Genomic DNA, 23,723 nt, shown 5'->3' on the forward strand with positions numbered 1-23,723 from the left:
TCAAATTGACAAAAAACTAAGCAGGACCCATCATCCTATTATTTTATAGGTTGTTTCTTCACTCTCTTGGTAGTTTCCTTTGTTGTGTAGTTTTTGAGTTTGAGGTAATTTCAATGGTTTTGTTTGTGATTTGGGGGCTTATATTAAACAAACAAACAAACAAACAAAACATTTTCCAGACCTGTACCAATGATCTTGCCAACCCTCATCTGACAATTTTACAATTTCAGATCTTAGTAGTAGTGAGGTAAGGGTCTAATTTTACTCTCTGCATATGGATATCCAGTGTTTCAACTACTGCCATTGAAGACTGTTCAAAAAAAAACTTTCTAATAGAGTTGTCCAAAGATATACAAGAGCTGCCAAACTTCTAAAAGTAGTGACTTATATGCCCTTGGGCCCACAACACCTATACAGAGGCACAAAGAAGACAGTAATATAAAGCCAGACAAGCCAGGATGAGGAACACATGAACACTGTGGGAGTCGATGAAAGCTTTTTCACAAGAAGCATCTATCTTCCATCATTCTGGGGTGCTTTTTGTTTGTTTGCTTGTGTGATTTTGACAGGGTCTCACATATACAAAGGTGGCCTCAAACTTCCTAAGTAGTAGGCCTTGCTGCTCCTGCCTCCACCCCCCCCCCAACTCTCAAGTGCTGGGATTACAGGCAGTCACCACAATGTCCATTTTATTCAGCAATGGTGACTGAACCCAGGGCTTTGTGCATGCTAAGGAAGCACTCCACCAAGTGAGCTGCATCACCTCTTTAGTGATATCACCTCCAGTTTTTCACTGTGCAAAATAAAGATTCTATCTCTTGCAGCAGGATGTAGTGGAAGTTTTGGTTTCCTTAAAAACTCAGTTATGTCATGTAAACAGGTTTTTGTTTTAATCCCCAGTGTGGGATATGGAGCTGCTTTTAGTTTGTCCACAGCTGATAATAGCCTCTTGTGGCTCAGAGAGGGGCATGATCTTTGCCAGCTGAAGATAGTTTAAATCTGAGGGCTCTGACAGGGTATAAATACCAGAGTCAAGAGAGAGAGAAAGGAAGCTCTGAGGAAGAGAAGCTTCAAAGAGACAGCACTCCAAGGAGAAAGAAGGCTGCTGCTGGTTTGTCCTGTTGCTCCGTTTGCTGTATTTGTTGGTTTGCTGGTCATCTGTACTGCTGGATATCCTGACGACTGAGATTGCTATTGCCCCAGGAACCCGACAACCCTAATCAGCTGGAAGTAGTAAAGAGAGCTACACCCCTTCTCCCCAATAACCTTCTTTCTCTCCTACCTAGTGTTGGCGTGTTGGAAGGTATTAGGAGAAATAAGGGGTAGAGAAGGGAGGTAGGGGCATAATAAACCAATAAAGTAGTTTAAAAGTATGCCAACAGCTGGGTGTGGATATTTGGCTAAATTCTCATTAATGAATATAAAGGAAATAATGTTGTTTTGGTAGGGTTTTTATTCCCCCCCCCCTTTTTTTTTGATTCTTTGTGAATTTCACATCATGCGCCCTAATCCCACTCCCTGTCCCTCCACATCCACCCTCTGCTCTGGCAACCTCCCTCCTAAAAGAAAGCAAAAAAATAAAAATAAAGGAAGAATGAAAAACATCTCATCATGGAAGCACTGGTGTGTCACAATGTGTCACACAGTATTCCCTTTTGTCCACGCATCTTTGCTTGCAAATGTTCATTGCAATGAGTTATTGGTCTGGTTTGAGGCCTCTGGCTTCTGCTACACTATCAATACTGGATCCTAACTGAGACTTCTCATGAATATCTTCTTGTTGCCCTGTGTCATGAAGATCCTGCCGCTTTGATTCTGCAGGACCGGCCCCTTCATGTGCCCCAACAGTTCATAGATGGGGTAGATGTTGGGGTGGGCCACTCAAAGCCCTGGATCTGGGCCTGGGTGGTAGCTAAGTTGGTCACCCTGCGAGTGCTCCTGCACCCATGCCACCAGGGCTAGCTCTCCCACTTTTCCCAGGCAAAGGGTGGGGCTACTGTCCCAAGTTCTGCAGCTTTTGAGGGGCAGGGCCAGCTCTCCCACCACGTTGATGTCCTAGGGCTCCACAGACACCCTCGATGGCTGCAGTACTCAGGAGAGCAGGCCCCACACCTTGCCTGGGCAGCAAAGTAGAGTAGGCTCTGGTGGCAGGGATACTGGAGAACTACCTTACTCCACTCCCTACCCCTCACCTTTTGCAGCAGGTGGGAAAGCTGTCCCCAAGGATGTGAGAGTATTGGGAGAACTGGCCCTACTCCTTGCTGCTTGCATTACTTGGGAGAGGAGGCTCTATACCTTACCCAGCACAGTGGCCTAGGCTTGGGAGAGGCAGCCCTGAGGGTATGAGCTGGCCCTGCCCCCTGCCTAAGCAGCATGGGTGAGCTGGTGTGACATGGGGATGGGCGTGCTGACCCTATTCTGGAGAGGAGGCGCGCAGCTCTCCTGCTCTCAGGCCCTGGGACAGCTCTCCCAAGCTGCTTAGACAAAGAGCAGGGCCAGACCTCAGACATCAACATGGCCCTAGGTGGCAGCCCAGATGAGGGACATCCATATGGCCTTTGGTGGTAACATGGGCCACAGACATTGACACAGGGTCCTGCTGATGCAGGGCCATGGACCCAGACACAGCCCTCAGCAGCAGGGCAGCTCTGGCCGGGGCTTCACCATGGCCTCAGCTGGCAGAGCAGGCTATTCACACCAGACTTTTCCTCCCCATCCTCGCCTCTCCAGTTCTGCCTCTGTTCACAGTGCTCCAACCATTCTGCTTCTCTTTCTCTCCCATCTGCCCACCACCTCCTTGCTCATTGTAGGCTCTTCTGCCCACCCAAGCTGTACAGTGGTGGGAAGAGGCCTCTGGCTGCCTTCCAGCCTGGCCCTCCTGCTGGTGTTTTGTTGTTGGTGTTTGTAAATGAACTCTCCATATGGAGGAGCTCTAGTTGGCCTGTAATTTCCTAAATAGACCAGGCTGGCCTCCACTTAGACATCCTTCCTGCCTCTGCCTCCTAAAGGTTGGGATTACAAGGATATGCCATCATGCCTGGATTCTTATTTGTTTTTCTTTCAAGATAAAGTAAGAATTCATGCCCTCACTGCCACCATTTCTCTCCTGGAACATTACCCTGAGCAAGGGTAAAACAGGGGTTGCCCGCAAAGAAAGATTCACTTGAAGGTGAAGACTACTCAGAGTGATTCAGATGACAAGATCAGCAAGGAAATAATTGAGTATGGTGCTCATGCCTAGAATCGAAGTACATGGGAGTGTGCAGGCTGCTCAGGAGTTCAAGTCTAGTCTAGGCTTCAATGGTCGTCTAGGGTACATAGCAAGTCTCTCTCTCAGAAAGGGATGAGGGGGCTGGAAAGACGATTCAGCAGTTAAAAGCTGTTGCTGTGCAATCATGAGGACTGGAGTTCAGATCCCAGCCCATGTCTAACAAACTGGAGTCCTGAGCTCTCCTAGAATTTTAGCTCTAAGGGCAATAGAGGCAGGAGGATAACTGGGAGCTTGCTGGCCCCAGATTCAGGCAGAGCAAACACAAAGCATTTGTGTGGTAGACTCTGGAGGATTAGGAGGAATTCAAGGATGAGAGGACAGGAGCTCCACAAGGACCAAATATATCAGGGCACAGGGGTCTTTTATGAGACTGTTTCTCCAACCAAGGCCCATGTGTGGATACAACCTAGAACCCCTGCTCAGATGTAGTCCATGGTAGCTTAGTATCCAAGAGGGTTCCCTAGTAAGGGGAACAAGGACTATTTCTGACATGAAATCAATGGCTGGCTCTTGGATACCCCCTCCCCTGAGGCCACAGAGGAGGACATTGCAGCCAGTCCTAAAGATACCTGATAAGCTAGGGTCAGATGGAAGGGGAGGAGGACCTCCCCTATCAGTGGACTTGAAAAGGGCAGGGAGGCGATGAGGGAGGGTGGGATTGGGAGGGAATGAAGGAGAGGGCTACAGCTGGGATACAAATTAAATAACCTGTAATTAATATAAAAAATAAAAATTATAAAAAAAAAAGGGAAATCAAGGTCCTTTTTAACTACTAGAGGAGTTCAAGACTAACCCAAAATACGTGAAACTCTGTTTCAAAACAAACAAAACAAAATCTTGAAAGCCTAGGCTTTGGAAGGGGGTTGTATGCTTCTGTGGGTAAGAGTTCAGCCTCTGCTCAAAAATTTGGATGTGGCCATGCACTTCTGGGCCCCCAGTGCTGTGGTATAGAGACAAGAGGATCACTGGGGTTTATTGGTCACCAGCCTAGCTCCAGGTTCAGTGAGTGGCCCCATCTCAAAGGCAGAGAACAGTAGAGCAGAGAACCCTCCTCTGGGATCCACATGGACACCAGAAAATAAACACATAAAAATAATAATTGTTTAATGCCTAGATTTGGGAGTATGGAAGTAATCAAGGTACAGTGACACACGCCTGATATCAGAAAACAGAGGCAGGGAGATTGGGAGTTCAAGGCCCGTGTGGGCTCCATAGGAAGAAACTGCTCACAACAGTAAGGAGTCAAGAACATAGCTAGTGGTAGCAGCGGGAGTGGAAGAGAAAACGGACCTGGTAAACTTTACAAAAGGCGTATCCTGGGGACCTGGCAACTGATCAGATTCGAGAAGACTTAAACTTGAAGGTTTCCGGAAGCAGATCATAATGATGTTGGCAACAGAAACGGGGAAGTCAAACAGACAGGCGGGCTGGAGGGAGGCGACCATAAAGCAGGTTTTAAACATGTTGAGCCGACATGCTGCAGGATATCTGGGTGGAGGCGGAAAGCAGGAGCGAGGCTGGAATCCCATTTCTGGAGCATGACCTCAGTCTTTTTGCATAAGGGTGGCGGCCTGAGCAAAGGGAGGAAGAGCTACCTGGAAAAGAAGAGCGTTGTTCCGTAGGAATCGCTCCTCCTGGCACACAGAGACAAACCAGGTTCTGGGAAACAAGATAAAAATATGTACAGGTCCTCATCCAATGCACACACCTCCCTGCCACCAACAAGGCCCCACTTCAACAAGCTCTACACCACAGCTAAGGAATTCTTTGCTGTCTCAAAAACTGGATAACATCTGACGGCTCCTCACAAGGGCATGTTGATTTGCACAGGTCTCTGTTTTGGCACGCTTTAAGATTATTTTTCATCACATTGTCTTCCTTTTTAATTTAGCTACATCTAAGACTCTCAGGCATCTGGGGCGAGGAAGCGCTTTTCAAAAGCAGAAAGAGGGAAATGTAAGAATAAATTACACAATAAATGACTGCAAAGCTTTCCCTTTTATCTGCTGTGGCCGAAGGAAATAGTAAATAAATGACATTTACAAAAAAAAAAAAAAATCCATTGACTGTAAGCACGGGGAACCATCTTTCAGACTGCCAAACACCTGGCTGCACTATTGTCGTGCCAAGTCTGGAGCCCCAGGAGGAGGTGGCTAAAATCCCTACGTGTTTCAGCTGAGGTGACGTGGCAGACACGCCAGAGCTCTGTCTCTGGGAGAGTTTCACGTCTTCAGCCGGGGTACACCAGGCTGCTGCCCAGAGACCCAGCGAGCGCGCTACCGCGCGAACTGTCGCAGCCTTGGCGGGGGGCTCAGGGCCACCGGGAGTCCCCGGTCACGGAAGGGCAAAGCCCCGCTAGAGCCCCGTGAGTGCACGCGATGACTTTCCCAACCCACCCACTCCTTTGTCTCTGTACCACGAAAGCCAACAGGACCCTCGGAGGAAGAAAGGGTTTCCCGCAGGAGGGCGGGCACCCAGCTCCGAGGGCTCCTCTCCTCCACTGGCAGAGGTGAAGAATGGCCCTCCCTCTCACCCCGAGACCCATCGGTGTGCAGCACCGAGAGGCCCCCCTGCCTGCCCAAGGAGCCGCTTCGGTCAGCCAGGAGGGAAAGCTGCCAGACGACAGGATTGGCTGACGGCCGCACGCCCCCGCGGTCTCGGGAGAGCCCCGCCTGGCCTGCGTGTCTGTCTCTCACACCCCGGGCTGTGCCTCAGGGAGGGCGGGGGGAAGGGCGGAGCCTGAGGCAGTAGGGGGCGGGGACCCGCAGCTTCAGGGCTCTCATTGGTCGTGGTCTCGGGGGCGGGGCGGGCTCCGGCCCCTCCCTGCCTCCTAAACTGCGGCCTCCGGCGCGCCTCCAGCGTTGCATCAGCCCCAGCCAGCAGCGCCTCCGAGGGAAGGCTGGGCGCACGCGGTCTGCTCTGCCAGGCTCCAGCCCACAGCCCAAGTCTCTCCTCTTTCTGGAAACCGTCCCTGCAGGGACCCGCAGAGCTGCGGAGCCGCCGCTGGCGCAGGCCACCGTCTCCACCCGATCCATTCATTGAAAACCGCTCTCTTCTCCGAGTCCGAGTTCCTTGCGTGCTGCTGTTTTGGAGCGGCGGGCAGCGACATGGAGAAGAGCGACGAGACCAACGGCTACCTCGACGGCACCCAGGCAGAAGCTGCAGCCGGGCCCCGCACGCCGGAGACGGCGGCGGGCAAAACGCAGCGCTGCGCCAGCTTTTTCCGTCGCCACGCGCTGGTGCTGTTCACCGTGTCGGGGGTGTTGGTGGGCGCTGGAATGGGCGCGGCGCTGCGCGGGCTGCAGCTCACCCGCACTCAGGTCCTCTACCTGGCCTTCCCCGGCGAGATGCTGCTCCGCATGCTGCGCATGATCATCCTGCCGCTGGTGGTGTGCAGCCTGGTTTCCGGCGCCGCCTCCCTAGACGCTAGCTCCCTGGGGCGCCTGGGCGGCATCGCGGTCGCTTACTTCGGCCTCACCACGCTGAGCGCCTCTGCGCTCGCCGTAGCTCTGGCGTTCATCATCAAGCCAGGGGCGGGCGCGCAGACCCTCCAGTCCAGCAGCCTGGTGCTGGAAGACTCTCCTCCGGCCTCCAAAGAGACGGTGGACTCCTTCCTCGATTTACTTAGGTAAGGCAGCTCTCGACCCCGCCAGAGGCGCCGTGGGAGACTCGTGCCCTCTTGTCGCCTGGTGTTGATTCAGTTACTGTTGGCCTCTAACACTAAATATCAAAATTACGTCTCGGTTGCACGCTGGCCACACCTTTAAAGATTGGAGGCCACAGCTTTTGGCTGGAACCGGTTTTCCGTTAGGTGGAGGTTTCAATTGTCTGCCTTTCCACTTGAGCTCTTTTCACGTGGGCTGTTCTCACTTTTTTTTTTATTCTCATCGTGACTCGAACCTCATTACTCCAAAGCTTCTAGGACACTGAGTGACTTTTGCCTGTGGAGCCGTCCAGCTTGCAGTCTGAGGCCCTCTCTGATTCAGCCTTTGAGCTGTGAAGAAAGTTGGCAGTTTTGCGCAGAATTGTGGCGGTGTCCAAGAATAATAAACCTGGAGTTAGTTATGTGGTGCTCGTTGCTCAGATTATACATGACTGTTCCTCGGGCTTGGGGCAGGTTGCGGACGGTCTTGGTTGGGGCCACTGTCTAGCATGAGTTCTTTATAGAAATGTATGATGAGTTCTAGAGGGTTGGGAGACAAATCTTCACTTATCTTTGCTTGTTTTTCTCACTTGAGGGGGGGCGTGTATTTCATCCCCTGAGGTGAGATAGTAGAGTTTTCAAAGCTTCCCCTCTTTGATCCTACTTTAATCCAAAGTTCATAGATGGGGGAACCGGCGGCGGCAGCCTGCAGGCGTTTACTGATCTAACCAGGTTCCTCTGGTGGGGAATCCAGCTGGCTCTCCTTCCAGTTTTCTTTGCCTTAGCGGTATGTTTTGTCTTGAGTCACTGGGCAAGGCTCCTCATTGCTGAGGGGTAGAAAACTAGGAAACTCTGGGCAGGGATTTGTCATTCTCCTGTTCCATTTCTTCATTTGGAAAATCTGACAACTGCCTGCCACTTAAAACAAACCCGAAGACCTGAGATATAATATTGGGGGAAAAATCTGCTGAGAAGGTCCAAAAAGTTTCTTCAAACAGAGCAAGGCAGTGCGCTAAGGGGACTTTGATGGGACTGTAGCCTTTGGTCCCTGCCAGACAGCTTGACAGTCTGAGAGTTGTAAAGTCTGAGATGGGTTTAGAGAACAGAAACCTACTGAAGCTCGGCGCAGCTTTGGTTTGTTCTATCAGGCCAGCTCCCTCCGGGAGAGAAGACGGGGTTTGGGGATTTTTTTTTTTTTTTTTTTTTTTTGAGTGATCTACGGCTCAGGGTGGGAGTATGATGTTCATCTGCGCATCTCTGTTGGTAACTCACAGGAAACCATAACAGTGTACTTTCGTCTCTGATAAAAGAACTGGGCCGGGTTAGTGGTGCACTTGGGAGGCAAGGGCAGGTGGATTTCTGTGAGTTCAGGGCAGCCAGGGCTACACAGAGGAACCCTGTCTTAAAAAAGAAAAAAGAAAAGAAAAGAAATGGCCCAGAAATTGGAGGCTAGAGGAGTGAAAACCACTTCATTGCCATCATCTGGAGAAAGGACTTACACTACTGTTTTACAGCTGTGGTTTTAGACCCAAGCCCCTTCAGCTCCTGCCTTCAAAGCGAATGGCGACCCAGTGTCACTGCTGAAGGGTCAGTGTAGGTGTAACTTGTCAGTACTAGGGCCACACCTGTCACATCTGTGCAGAATAGCTGTCCCTGGCTGGTTAGGATAGTATTTTTTAATGCTTCTACCAACTAGCGTCACTTGATCTAGCAGCTCGCGGATAAGGACAGGGCAGGTAGCACAGTTCTGCTCCCAACCCAGGAAACTGGGCAAAGATTAGAGATGAGAGTGTTTAGGACACTTAGGAGGCAGGGGCTAGGGCATCTCCTATTAGTGGAATCTTAACCAAGGACGGGGTTTATGGTTTAATGGTAGAGTGCTTGTCTGGCATGCTTAAGGCTGTGAGTTTGACCCTCAAATGGGGGGGTGGGAGGATAGGAGAACAGTGGGTCTTCTGCCCCATGGTTCAAGGTTGCTTGTCTTGTTCATTCCCCAAGACAACATGTACAGTAATGGTATTACATCACTGTTCTATTTAATTTTTATTTTTTATGTGCATTAGTGTGAAGGTGTCAGATCGCTTGGAATTAGCATTACAGACAGTTATGAGCTGCCATGTGAGTGCTGGGAATTGAACCCTGCCCATTTGGAAGAGCAGACAGCACTCTTAACCACTGAGCCATCTCTCCAGCCCCTTATGGCGCTGTTCTACTATCACAGAAATGTTTGCTGTGAACCAAAAAACTAAGAAGGAAACTACCATAAGGCAGGCCAGTGCCCCCTCCCTCCAGCCAGGCATTTGGATGAGCACTTAACTGAAAGGAAGTATGACTGTGTCTGCTTATGACAAGAAACAGGCCCAAACCACCTGGAAATGCTTCCTGGGTCTAGGGAGTGTCTCAGTCAATTTCTCTCTCTCTCTCTCTCTCTCTCTCTCTCTCTCTCTCTCTTTTCTCTTTCTTTCTTTTCTTTACTTTTCTCTTAATTTCTTTCTTTCTCTCTCTCTCTCTCTCTCTCTTTCTTTCTCTCTCTTTCTCTCTTTCTTTCTTTCACTCTGGCTCTGGCTGTCCTGGAACTCACTCTACAGCTCAGGCTAGCCTCAAGTTTGAAAACACACACATGTACACTGTTATCAACAGCATCAGCTGTGCAAGCTTGCCATTCCCAGTCCTTCCTCAGCTTCCATTCTTACAGGGGGTACCAAGATCTGAAAGGAGAAATCTTTGTCAACCAGCTCTGAGACAATAAACACCAGGGCTAATAAATACTTACCAGGCATATGTACTATGCCTTATCCTGTTCTGGAGTCTTTGAAGTTCCTACAGACTTAGTAAAGAATTTTTGAACTTAAATAAAAGGAAATACTTCTGAAGCAACCACAACATAAAAAAGCAAGAGTTCACTGTATATACAAACACATGAACATATTTTATATTCTTATATAGAATAGGGACAGGCACATCACCCTTGACAATAGATCAGAAGGACAAACAGCACCAGATGAAACATTTTTGAAGTTTCTCACACTGAGCTGTGGGGCTGTGAAGCACAGCCAAACTCTCCATTTGCCCGTATAAGCCTCACACCTGTTTTCCTGCTTAAGTTATATATCCAAGTGATGTATCACTATACATGAAGGCTTGCCCATTCACTCTGTCCAAGTTTGGTCTGAGTGACTGGATCTCTGGATTGAATAGTACACTTAGCATTTTTGTGTTCTCATTTTTGCCCATAGTACGAAATACCTTTTATATTAACAGCATCTACATATATACACTCCTCAGGTCCCCACAAATCACAAATCACAGCAATTTATAACAACAGTGGTTTAAGTATGGTACATGGTCACTTCTAAAATGCTAATAAAGCCAGTAAATTGATTTTGTGGGCAACTTGTGTGGGAGATGCTTTGGTCTAATGCATAAATGGTGTTCTGTAACTCAGGTAAATTGGGATCAAACAACAGAAAAATGAAATAGATGGAAAGCTAGATGAGATGAAGAGTCCTAGGGTTAGAAACACATGATGGTGCACGCCTGTAACTCCAGCCTTTGGAAGGTAGAGACAGGAGGATTGGCTATGTAAAACAATATCTCAACAAGAAAAACAAAAAAACACCCTATGCTCAGGGAGATCTAGGGTGTCTAGAGATGAGTCCAGATAGACTATGTGGTAGTTCAGATTCTGGGTCTCAGAACAGCATGTGTATATTGCCTGGTAGGGATATACACTAGTCACGTGTAGTTATTTAAATGAAATTAGGGATATAGCTTGGCTAGTGGAGAGCTTTGCCTAGAATGCACAAAGCCCTGAGTTTGACCCCAGCAATGCTTCAAGGGGTTATAATATCCTTGCACTTGGGAGAAGCAAGTTTCTAGACCATGCCTCGCTACATAGTCAGAGGCCAGCCTAGGAAACATGAGACCCTGTCTCAAAATAGAATAATAATAAATTTACTTTAAAAGTAAGTAAAACTTTCATTTCCTCAATTGTACTACTAGGTGGTTATCAGTGTCTAGTCTAGGTGTTTCCAGTTATTGGCCTCTTATTGGAGGAATTAAAATAAAAGTTTATACTGATTTGTGAAGAAGCAAAGAAACTTATTCAAAAGCTAAGTGATAGTACTAAATCAGAAAGAAAATACGCTCTCAGTGACAGGAAGTGGGAGCTGGAGAGATGGCTCAGAGGTTAAGAGCACTGGCTGCTCTTTGTAAACGGTCCTGAGTTCAATTCCCACCAACCACATGGTGGCTCACAACCATCTATAATGAGATCTGGTGCTCTCTTATGGCTTGCAGGAGTACATGAAGGCAGACTACAGTATACATAATAAATAAATCATTGAAAAAATGACAGGAAGCCATGTAAGCAAGGTCACTCAAAGCCCACAGTTACTGTTTGAGTAATCGCCTGGTGGGATTCAAGAGAAAGAAGAGGGGCCTGGAAAGAGAGCCAAGCAGGTCAGAACATATACTGAACTCTTGAAGAATACTCAAGTTTGGTTCCCAGCATCCAAGTGGTAGTCTCCAGCCATCTGTAACTCCAGGTTCAGGGGATCCAACACCCTCTTCTGGCCTCTTCAGGTACCGGGCACACAAATGGTACGCAGACAGACAGACAGACAAAACAGCCATGCATGTAAAGTATATTAATAAACGAAAGAAACAGGAGTTTCATTGCTAAGGTGTGTATATAGCATGGGTGGTTCTGTTTTAACTGACCATCTTTTGAGTGACATTGATAGATCATGCTTAAGGCTATTATGAATAATGCTATGTAAATTTTTGCTCACCATGCCTATTCTTTTCTATATGTATCTAATTTTAATCATGTGCATTCCCAGGTATAAGATGATAAGTAGTTTTTCCCTAAAAGTTCATGCAGAGGACACAACTTGTCTTATTGCTGTGCACACAAGCTAGTTCCAGAGAGACTGGCCCTCTTAGCTCTTACAGAATATATTGTAAATACATCTGAATAGGGCCTATTTGTGTTCGATGTTCATTGAGGGGAGGAGAAACTTAATCCATTGTTTGTATGATGGAGCTTGATGCAGGTGGAGAAGGACTTAGGTTGCTAACAGGTTGCTCAGTGCATTGTTCAGAGGAGCATGTGAACACGGATATGCAGGTATAGGGCCAAGGTTGTCAAGTGCGTTATTAGAAGACGAAAGTGCGTATAGCCCAAAGTGAGTGGAGTCCAGGCTGCAAGGTATGCTTGCTGCCTCTGAAAGTGCTCGGAAGCCAGTTACCACAACACACATACTAACACTTCTCTTGGACAGGCCTGGTCCAGGTAGAGCACAAAGGAAAGCAGATCAGCTTCATGACTCTCAGCCTTGGGAAGGTGAAAAAATCACCTTCAGGATCTTTTCCAGCCCCGTGTCCTGCGTGTTGAAAGCCCACTAAGGCACGATGTGGGGGTGAGCAGTTGGGAAGATGCCTAGAGACAAAGCTTTGAAGGACCAGAACTGCTTGCCTGGCAAGCAGCTGCTTTTGGAGGGCAGGAGTGCTCTGGCCATGAGAAGCATCTAGCTGTGTTGGAACTGCAGAGGACAGTGGGAGAATCGTGCTTTTCCCCTGCAGCCTCAGCTTCTGTCGATGGAAGCCAGCCAGGGGAAGGTCTTCCAGTCCTTCCCCTCCACCCCTCCATCTCCCCATATCCCACACCCCGCATGCAGCACCCAGGGCACTGAATGAAAGAAGTACGTTATAGGTGAGTCCTGAGATGGCTAATCTTGACTGTCAGTTTAAGAGGATTGAGAAATTAGAGAGGTATGCTCCTAAGTGTGGCTGTAAGGGAGTTTCTGTAGGTGAGTTTCCGCATCCCGAGGCTTCTGACGGAAGGAACGGTTTAATTCATTGATGGACTCACAATCTGAATAGACTGTTGGGGTGGTGGGACTGTGGGACAGCCTGCCCGGAGCAAGGTAGCACTGCAGATAGTGTTCTTACCCGGCCCTGGGCCTCTTCCACTGTTTCCTGTCTGCTGTGATGTGAGTTGCTCTCTGCCATGATTCGCTGATCCTACTGAAAGCTTGGAATGGGCAAATAATCCCTCCCTTCAAGTTTTTCTCCTGTTTATATTAATATTAAACACAGCTAGGAGGAAGCTAACTCATCTCCCTAGGGCTTGAGATCTGTGCCATAAGCTAAGTGTAGTCATCCTGTCAGGCATACATATTCTTTCACTGTAGAATCTTCTTTGCAGTAATCACTGTACGTTTTTGAGTTTGTTTAAGGCGGGGTCCAGTGTAGCCCAGGATGGTCTTGAAGTCCTGATCCTCCTACACTGCCTCCCAAGTAATAGATTGCAGGCTTTTCTTAATTTCTGTCTTTCTTTCTTTTTGTTTTTTGTTTGTATGTTGTTTATGGGTTTGTTTGGGTTTTTTTTGTTTTGTTTTTTGACTGTTTGAACAGTGTTAAAGTATGGTTTGTATGCTGTGAAAGGCACCCATGGTAAGCACACGCTTTAGTGAATTTTGATACATGAGTAACTCGTAACTACCACCAAAGTCAACATACTGAATGAAGTTATCCTTACCGTGTCTGTTCTCAGTATTCTCCACCCTCCACCTGGGTCTTGGGCAACTCTTTTTAAACCATTGGTTTGTGTTCCTAGAGTGTCCTATCAGTGCACTCATTCAGTATGTATTTACCTTGTCTTCTTTTGCTCAATTCAGTGCTACTGAGATGCTCTGTGCTGTTGTGTGTATCAGTTGGTTCTTTTTATTGCCAACTGGTGCTCCACTGTATTGATTTATCACAGTCTACTTATTCATCTGTGATAGACGTGGTACTTGGGGCCTTTCTGAGTAATGCTGTCATGCATACTGATCCTCCTGTAGATACATATTTTTGTTTCTCTTGGGCAGATATCTAGGCATAAGAGTGCTGAATCATGGTGAATGTATTTCAACTTTATCATGGACTGCCAAACTACGTTCTTTTGAACTTTACCTTTTTTTTGGGGGGGGGGCGGGTAAGGCAGGAGTTGTTTGTGGTTTTGGTTTTGGTTTTGGTTTTTTGTTGAATCTCATGGATGGTCTTCAAATGAACTCTGTTAGGATCCATTCTGGATGAGATGGTTAGGGCTCATGATTAAGAGATGAGGCAGAACAGAAAAAGACTTAAACCAAGGGCTATCCTCCTATAAGAAAGTCTGTTTCTAAGCTGTGAATGGAAAACTGCTCATACCCACCCTGGAAGCAGTTAACACTGCAGGTTGGGAAGCATTTGCAGGGTAAATTATTCCCTGTGGGGAAGGTTATCCTAGTTAGGGTTTCTATTGATGCAATGAAACACCATGACCAAAGCAAGATGGGGAGGAAAGGGTTCATTTGGCTTATACTCCAAATTGCTGTTCATCATTGAAGGAAGTCAAGACAGGGACTCAAACAGTGCAGGAACCTAGGGGCAGGAACTAATGCAGAGGCCATGGAGGAGTTTCCTGGACCACCAGCCCAGGGTTGACACCACCAACAGTGGGCTGGGCCCTGTCCCATCAAACCACTGATTAAGAAAATACCCTACAGCTGGGTCTTATGGAGGCGTTTTCTCATTTAAGGTTCCTTCTTTTCTGATAACTAGAACAGTGTTTTGCAACCCTCCTAATGCTGCGACCCTTTAATACAGTTCCTCTTGTGGTGACCCCCAACCATAAAATTATTTTCATTGCAACTTCATAACTGTAATTTTGCTACTGTTACAAATTGTAATGTAAATATCTGTGTTTTCTGATGGTGTTAGGTGACCCTGTAAAAGGGTTGTTTGACCCCCAAAGGGGTTTCAACCCACATGTTAAGAACTGCTGGACTAGCTTATGTCAAGTTGACATAAAACTAGTTGGACAGAAGGTGGATGTTTTCTGACTTGGCAGTATCCCTAACTTCCCTGTCCTCACAGAAGGAGAACTCTCTGACCAACTGGGTCTGGGAACCAAGAATTGGCAAATACTAGGTAAAGACAGGAAAGGCTGCCATAGGTTCTCTTTCTGCTCCTAAGGAAAATAGCAAACAGAAGGAAATGCCAGACCTAGTCTAGTCCCACGGGCATGGGATAGGAAGTTATTTTGTAATGGAAGGAAGATAAATATATTGTTTTTCACAGATATACCAAAGACTACCCATATAAGTTGCTTGTTTATATTTAAAAAAAGGGGGGGGTTTATGTAACCCAGGCCAGTCTTAAACTCGCTATATAATCAAAGATAACTTCAAACTTTCTATCCTCCTGCCTTTACCTCCCAAGGGCTTAGATTATAGGTATGTGGCCAGTTTAAATGGTGCTGGGGACCAAATCCAGTTCATATATGCTATCAACTGACCTATATCCCCAGTCCATGTTTGCCTGTTTAAAGAAAAATGCCCATAATAAGCATTTATCACAATTTTCAGCAGTTAATTCAGCTAAGAATCACCATTTTTCTGCTCTCATGCATGTGTTCTTGCTGGTTGTTCTTAAGGATGATGGCGCTCAGTATAGAGAGATGTAAATGCTGCCTGGCCCCTGGGAGCACAGAGAGTTCTGGAGAAGTTTTGGGTTTGATTTTCATCTCATTTATGCTATTGGGTTGTATATTAGCTATCTAGTACTACATAACAAGTGGCTGCAGTATAGCAGCTTCAGCTCCCACACAGGTATAATCCTGGAGGTCTGTGAGGCAGGAGTCTTGGCATTGGGCTTCCATCTGTTAGAGGATTGCAGCCTGGCATCAAGGCATCAGCCGAGGCTGGGCACTCATCTGTAGGCTCGTCTAGGGGAGACTTAACTTTGGAGGTCATGTGGCTGTTGGCAGAATTTACCTCATTGAGGTTTGGACTTGGAGCCATGGTTCCTACTCAGCTGCTGGCTGGATGCCACCCTCAGTTTCTTGTCAAGTGGGGCTTTCCAGAATGGCTGCTTCCTGTTTATAAGTGTGTAAGCCCAGAAGGCCATCAGGAGAGTATATGAACAAGATGGGAAGCTACAACTTTAGGTGACCAAACCATGGAAGGAATGGCCCACCGCTTTTGGTGCATGGCACCACTGCAAGCCAGCACAGGCTGTATCACACCCAAGGAAAGGGATTGTGCAGTAATGAATACCAGGAGTCTCTCCTAGACTGGCCATCACTAGGTTGGAGCTACACCTGCCTATTTCAGAACCCATATGCCATATGTTGTGTGTGTGTGTGTGTTTGTGTGTTTGCTTGTTGGAAGAATAGCCCGCCTTGGTTTACTTTTCTTGTTGCTGTAATAAAATACCCTAACAAAAGCAACTTAGAGAAAAGGGTTTATTTTGGCTCACAGTTCAAGGTACAGTTCATCAAGATGGGAGGAGCCTGAAGTACCTGGGCACACTGCATCCACATCATAGAACATAATCTTTACATTTAACTCAGGATCCCAAGCCCAGGAAATGGTTCTACCTACTTTTAGGCTGTGTCTTCCCACCTCAGTTACCTAAACTAAGATAATCCCTGAAAGGAATGTCCAGAGGCCCATCTCCCAGGTGCTCCCTGCCTCCGTGACCATTAATTCAGCATTTCAACTTGATTATAGGAGTAAGAATCGGTGGGGAAGTCCAGCACAGGGATCTGGGTAAAGGGTGAGCCTGAGCTTTCATTCTTCCAGACTTTTTGTTTCTGCTGGAAGTATATTGCTGGAATGTGGTATCTTGTAAATCAAGGCCAGCTATAGAGCCTGGCTCCAAAGAGGATATTCTCAGCACTTGGGAGGATAAGGCAGCCTAGTCCATATAAAGAGATGTCTCAAAAAAAAAAAAAAAAAGTTTGAGTAGATTTTGGACTCAGTCAGTTCTTCTGCAAACTCATTTGTTTGTTTATTTGTTTATTTATGTGTGTGTGTGTGTGTGTGTCCAGGCGTTCGCAGTTCATGAACCTCAAAGATCCAAGCCAGGCATCTTTCTCCTCAATCATGCTCATATTTTTGCTTGCTTGCTTGTTTTGAGACAAGGTTCCTCTGTGTAGCTCTGGCTGCCCTGTAACTCTCTTTATAGACCAGGCTGGCCTGGAACTCACAGAGATTCACCTGCTCTGCCTCCCAAGTGCTGGAATCAAAGTTGTGTGACACTTTACCAGGCTACTCTAGAACTCTCAGCACTGGAATCTATCACACTTCTGCTCCTGGCTTTTCTATAGTTTCCTAGTAATTATTTCAGGTCCTTGTGTTTGAGCAACAAGCACTTTACTAACTGAGCCATTTTTACCAATTTCTATTGCCGTTTTTGTTTGTTTTGTTTTAATAACAAATGCTTTAATGATAACTTTGATCCATAAAGTCCGTTCCTATACATGTATTTCAAGACATAAAAATGACTCTACTAATATAAAAGATGAAAGGAAAATAATTACAATAAAATGTATTTGTTTGGTTTTATTCATTTTATGTGTATTGGTGTTTTGCCTGCATATATCACATGTGTGAGTTACAGAATGTTGTGAACTGCCATGTGGATGCTGAGAATAAAAGTCTGGTCCTCTGGAAGAGCAGTCCATGTTCTTAACTGCTAAACTAACTCTCCAGCCACTTAAAAATGTGCTTTATGTATAAATGCGAGACTCGAGAGATGACCAGTGGTTGAAGTGATGGCTACACATCATAAGGACCGAAGTTTGGTTCTCAGCACCGTGGAACAAACCAGACATCCCACATATGCCTTTAACCCCAGCTCTGAGGAGGAGGAGAGATAGGATTGTTGGGATTTCCTTGCTCCAGAGCCAGTGAGAAACAAAAAACAAGGTGGAAATGATTGAGGAGGACACCTGACTTCCACCAACGTCTGGCCTCAACATGCCTGACCACACAGCTTGTGTTTACAAGGACACAAATAAGTAAAGAACTCTTTAAAATATGTAAGTTCTCTAAAGCAAAGAGGTTGGGTCCTTATCTCTGGGTTAGAATCACTGCTGACTAGACATGGTGGTGCACACAGAGAGAAGGACAAAGCCACTGCTATGAGCACAGACTTAAGTCAGTGTAAAAAGAAGGACTCAGATCTTATAATTTGCCATCGGTGCTGCAATTTCTTAGCAAGATGAGTAATTCTTGGAAACTTTCAAATCAAAATGAACCATTATCCCATAATTTACATAGTAGTTGTATTCCTGGAAGGTTGAATGAGTGTTCAAATTGTGAAAGAAAAAAAAAAATCTCTTGGTTGGCATTAGTCCAGGCCCAGGTAATTATAAATAAGGCTATTGTCATGCTGAACACTGGAGACTCTAAGAGCTTTGTGAAAGTTAATTGTAGAGGATTTTGCTGTACTTGCCAGGACAAATGTCGGGACCCTTATTCCCTTCCTTCCAAAAATCTCCCAGTTCTATATATGGATCTCAATTACTGTAAATACAACAAAATCCATTGGTTATGCTGGTGTGTCGATTCATAATTATAATTCCTGTTCTCGGGGAGCTATGGAAGGAAGGTAGACAGTTTAAAGTCAGCCTGGACTCCATAGTAAGACCTTGCTTCAGAATTAAATAAATAAAAATCCCTGAGGCTGGAGAACCGGCTCAGCAGTTAGGAGTGCTTTCTGCTCTTGACAGGGAATAGTGTTCCATTCCCAGTACATCAGATTACTCACCTGCAGCTGCAGCTCTGAAGGATCCAGCACCCTTGCTGGAGCTCCATGGGTGCCTGTACACATGTGTGAATGCACATTCACACACACTTAGATAATAGAAAGAAATCTTGTTTTAAAAAAACAGCGGGTGGTACACATTCAACATTATCTCTGCTGCATAGTGAGTTTCAAGGCTGTCTTGGCTAAATGATATACTATACATTTTTAAAGAATGAGCTGGGGTAGGTCTCAAGGATAGGACACTTGCCTCCTATATGCAGAGCCCCAGGTCATCCAGCCTCTTAAAAAATGACAAGGCACAACAACAACAAAACCTACAACCCTGACGAATGCTTTCTTTTTCAACAGAAACCTGTTTCCTTCCAATCTCGTGGTTGCAACATTCAATTCGGTAAGGTTTGCTACTTTGTCAAATATATGAAACTTTGATCAGGGAACCGTATAAATGAATGCTCCAGAGTGTAGGAAAGGAGGGAACCCTTCAGAAATGAGGCTTATTAGAAGTGGCCCTGAAATCATGATCAGGCCTCCAAGTGGGAAGGAGAGCATGATGCAGAAAATGATACAATGTATGTTAGAGTCAAATGAGGTGGCCAAGGAGAGAAGGAGAGGCTTCCCTTTGAAACCTGAAGTGAGAAAAGGAGGGATGGGGTGAGATGGGGAGGGAGGGAGGTACCTTCATGAGGAAGATGAAGGGGGAGCCCAGAGGAGCCTCTTCATGGATATCCCAAAGCAAGCCCCAGGAGGGATCTTGTTACAAACAGAACTTAGTAACATTAGGGTTGGCTTTCTTTTACAGATAGATACTTGGAACAAAATAACAACAACAAAAACTAAAATGTAGAAGGGGGACTCCAAGATCCTTTCCGATCATTGAGGAAATGCCTTCAAACTGTCATTTGGAGATTATCCTAAACATTATAGAATTTTCAGAAATAACGCTTTTGTTCTGATTATAAAGGTTGTATGTACATGTTGCAAGAAAAAAGTGAGTGCCTTGTGTGTAGAATGTAAGGTAGAGAAAAAAATAGATGCATGGAGCTTTTGGTGCTTGTCACAGAAGGATGGTTGTGGTTGGTCTCCCTGCCATGCCAATCATGGGACAATTGGGCACATCTGCCTCTCTGAAACCTTGATAAAGTTGAGAGAAGCCAAAGCTCATGAAACATGGACACCAAGCAGACAGTCTGGCTTATACCTCCATGTGGATATCTGACAGTTGTGCAGCCACATGACATCAGTAGCTAGGAGGAAGAACTGGGCTCCAGCAGAGTCCACTCATAGCAAGGACAGAGCTGCGGTACACACCATGCACGGGCAGGCATGTGTCTAGTCAGCCAACACCCGGAAGATGCTGCCTTGCCTCACGTCCCTTCCTCTAGAGATGGCAGCTCAAGTCAGATTGGATGCCAAAGAGCAGCCACACTTGAGTCATTCTGGAACACAGTGGAGCATAGTAGGTGAATGAAAAATAAAATGTAATGAGACTTTGGCTTTCTGGAATTTGTGTCAAACTTCTTCAAATACTATGAAACATGAGCTGTTGGAGTATCAAACTATCAGCAGGAAATTGTGTACATCTTCTTTGCCCAAGGACAGATTCAAATTCTCGGTTTCCTTGGATCCCTAAGTAACCCAAAAATTGTCTAAAAGGGCGCACTGCCTTGGTGTTGATGTGACTTATGCGGGTTTCAGAGGTCAGCGTCAGGCCAGCCGAGTGAAGCCTGCCTAGCACGCTCACATAAGTAGTGGCAGCAGCAGAGCAGGACCTCACCGTGCCTTAGTGCCGCTGGGTGGGGCTTTATACCTGTTTACTAACGATGGGTTTTCTTCCTCTTTATTAGTCTGCAACCGGTTACGCCTACCTGCCCCAGAATACCAGCTCGGGGAACGTGACCTACGAGAAGGTGAGGCTCTTCAGAAGATCATTTACGAAAATGTGTTCAAAGCAAGCCAGCTCCCCTAATGAAGGGCTGTCCAAGGGTGTCCTTTACTTCCTGGGGTTGGAGCTTAGGTGTCTGAATGGAATATTTAACCCTCCAGGTTAGGTTTGCTTCTGACACCACAGCCAAATGCCAGAGTATGGAGCACTGGAATCTTCAGAGGTCTGTAAACTATTTCATAACGCCCTCCTACCTAAAATGTAACAGATATGGGACTCGGCATACCCCTACACACAAAACTAAGGAAGACATAAACATTAAATAATAACCCAAAACGTATTTTACCATACAAGTAGACAGTTATAGAAGATATTTTAAAAAGGGTTTGTATATTTGCATATACTTGGAAGTAATAAATCTGGACTTAAAAACAGTGAAGCCTGGTACTGATAAGGCACGGTTATAATCCCAGCACTTATGAGCCTGAGGCAGGAGAATCACCATGAGTTCCAGGATATACCAGGCTATATAGGAAGATTCTGTCTCAAAAATAAAATTAATAATAGTAAAACTAGAGGGAGCTGAGCATGGTGGTGTGTGCCTGTGTTTCCAGCTATAAGAGGATCAAACAGGCCAGCCAGTGCAACATAGTGAGCCTGTCACTATAAATGTAATAAAGCTGTGTCTGCTGAGAGTCCCAGTCTCAGCACTAAGGAGTCTGAGATGGGAGTTTCAGCCCCAGCTACAGCGTTGAAGTGCCTGTTTCAGAACAACAAATGTAATAAATAAACAAAGCCAGTAAGGCAAAATTCAGCCTAATGTTGTTAGTTCCTTTTTTGCACATTTTGAAAACAAAAGGCGCTAAGTAGGTACTTTCATATCTGCCTGCATAATAAATAATCCAGAATGCCATAGCTTCAACTTTAGGTTGGCCTGTTGGACTAGTGATTTGGATTTTAGTACTTTGTTTCGTCAATAACACTCTTCTAAAATGGTAAATGACACTTGGTAGATTAGAACAAAATGATGTTTTTTCTTGACTTTACATTAACTTGGTAACTTTGGAGAGTTCAAGTTATTTGTGTATGTAAAACAGGGAAGCCAGCCGTAGTGGCTCACACCCTTAATCACACCCTATTGAGGCAGAGGCAGAGGCAGGTGGAACTCTGTGAGTTCAAGGCCAGCCTGGTCTACAGAATGAGTTCCAGGACAGCCAGAGCTACAAAGTGAGATCTTGTCTCAAGACAAACAATAAGACAGAGTCAACATTCTCCTTTGATGTGTCATTTGAGTGTCAGGACAGCCTGATTCCCACAGCAAACAGCTTGAAATGGTATGCTGGGGCTCATTTAGGACTGTCTGAAGCATGGAAGCATCCTAAAACCCACCTGTCCTTCAAGTTTTGTCAAACATGGCATTGCTGTCGGCTCTGATTTCTCCCACGGAAGTGCTAGTGACCACAGGCATCCCCCTGCAAGTGTCCCCGTTCTCACAGTAAATTCAGGGATGTTAGTTCTTTAACAGAGGATCTGTGTGGCCTGGCCAATTCCAGGCTTCATTTTTGAAGACACAGGTAGAGTTATTTTTGTCCCCAAGGGTGGAATGCTACTGGCAGGATTAAGCAGGAATCCAGGAGCCTAAGGACACATGAAAAGCTCCAGCCCTCACCTGTGGCTCTCCTCTATGCCTGCTTTGATCTGTAATAACTTTCCCTGGGTACACACCTAGCCTTTTATAGGATCATTAATTCACTCAACAGTGACATTTGGCAGCCATTGGGTGCCACAGTTGGGTGGCACTCATTCCAGACAGAGCCCTGCCCTTGCAGAGCCCACTCCAGTACGAGGACCATCGAACAAATTCATCCACCAGTGGTGGGTGCTTGGGAGGAAAAAGAAACAGAGCATGTAAACAGGCAGAGAGAGGAAGGACATTCATGTGTTGGTCAGCCATGTGCTTACCCTTGGTGATCAGGGAGGCCTTGACCCGGGGAGAGAATGGTTCAGGTAGTGGGAACAGAGTATGCAGAGGCTTCACACTGCTTGGCTGTCCTAACCTTGTCAAAGCTGATGTCACTACAGTGAATTAAATCTCAGTATCCTTGATAGCCACATGCCACCAGCTTTCTTGCTCCAAGCCAGAAAGTCAGTTCCAGATCTGGAAATAAGTAATCTCAAATACCGTACCTTGGAATTCAGATCTTCTGAAACCAGCATTTGAAAAATAGATGAGTTCCCTGATTACACTGATTCTTGACCCTCAGTCCCAGCTAGGGCTTCAGACATGGACAAAAGAATGAGTCAATACTCTCAGGTCAGTACCAGGTGTTTGCCAGGCAGCCCATAAGTCCTGCTAGTGTTGACTTGTCCCCAGACCACCCAACCAGCAGTAGAGAAGGGCCTGCCATTCAGGTCTTTCTCTATGGCCCCTTAACCTTATTTCTCTAATAGGCCAGGTCTCAGGGGAGAATAGCAGCACTCAGAAATCTATGGCATCACAATAACATTGTAAGGACACACTCTAGGATGATCTCTAAGTAAGTTTCCATCAAACTAATAATAGAGTGGTAATCCCATCACTTGAGAGGTAGAGGCAGTAAAATTGTGTGTTCTAGGTCTGCCCTAGTTACATAGCAAGCCTCTGTCTCACAAAGCAGAAAAAAAAAAAAGAAAAGAAAAAAGCCTTCCTTTATTATACTATGTATTCCTTGTCTTGGTCTCCTGTCAGTTATGTGCTCCCTACTATGGTGAGCTTAAAATATCTGAAACTGTAAACTAAATATGTATTTCCTCCAAAAAACAAAACAAAAGAACTTCTGGGACTACAGCTCCATTGGTAGAGCTTTCTTGCATGCAGAAGCTCTGGATGGACCATCATAAAACCAGGCATGGCAGTGCATGCCTGCAATTCTGACTCCCAGGATGTGGAAGCAGCTGAATCAATTAAGGCCATCTTTAGCTCCGTAAGTTCAAGACCAGCCTGGACTGGTCCCCCCAAACAAAAACAAATTATTAGTTTTGATTTTCTAGAAACAGTCTAAGTACTTCACGGATATTTAACCTTCCTAACAGCTACGTATTCACTGTTGTTTTTATCCTCGTTTTTGTAGGTGTAGAACTAAGCCACAGAAAGATTAAGTTACTCAGCTCAACTTACTCAGGCTCTGCAGATGGCCTTCCTTACCTAGTATCACTATTAGACGTGTTCTGGTAAACTTGTATATTAGTGTAAACAAAATAGTGTGTGATGAGTGTCTTCCTGTACTTCATTACCATAAGCTTTGAGATATTTCTTAATGAAAAGTTGGAAGAAAATGACATGGCTCCCCATCTGTCATTAT

The 23,723-nt window shown here is 46.0% G+C and overlaps 1 protein-coding gene across 1 annotated transcript in view; it reads left to right on the forward strand.

Moving 5' to 3' along the window:
- The first annotated feature begins 5,651 nt into the window (after positions 1 to 5,651).
- The window catches only part of Slc1a4 (solute carrier family 1 member 4), a 30,498-nt gene continuing 12,426 nt past the window's right edge, over positions 5,652 to 23,723 (forward strand). Inside the window, exons 1-3 of the mRNA XM_021648469.2 lie at positions 5,652 to 6,899; positions 18,849 to 18,891; positions 20,345 to 20,407. Of these exons, the coding sequence (XP_021504144.1) occupies positions 6,379 to 6,899; positions 18,849 to 18,891; positions 20,345 to 20,407 (627 nt within the window). The 5' untranslated portion in view covers positions 5,652 to 6,378. The remainder of the gene's footprint in view (positions 6,900 to 18,848; positions 18,892 to 20,344; positions 20,408 to 23,723) is intronic.

This window comes from Meriones unguiculatus, chromosome 12 (genome assembly GCF_030254825.1).
Source record: "Meriones unguiculatus strain TT.TT164.6M chromosome 12, Bangor_MerUng_6.1, whole genome shotgun sequence".
Classification (NCBI taxonomy): domain Eukaryota; kingdom Metazoa; phylum Chordata; class Mammalia; order Rodentia; family Muridae; genus Meriones; species Meriones unguiculatus.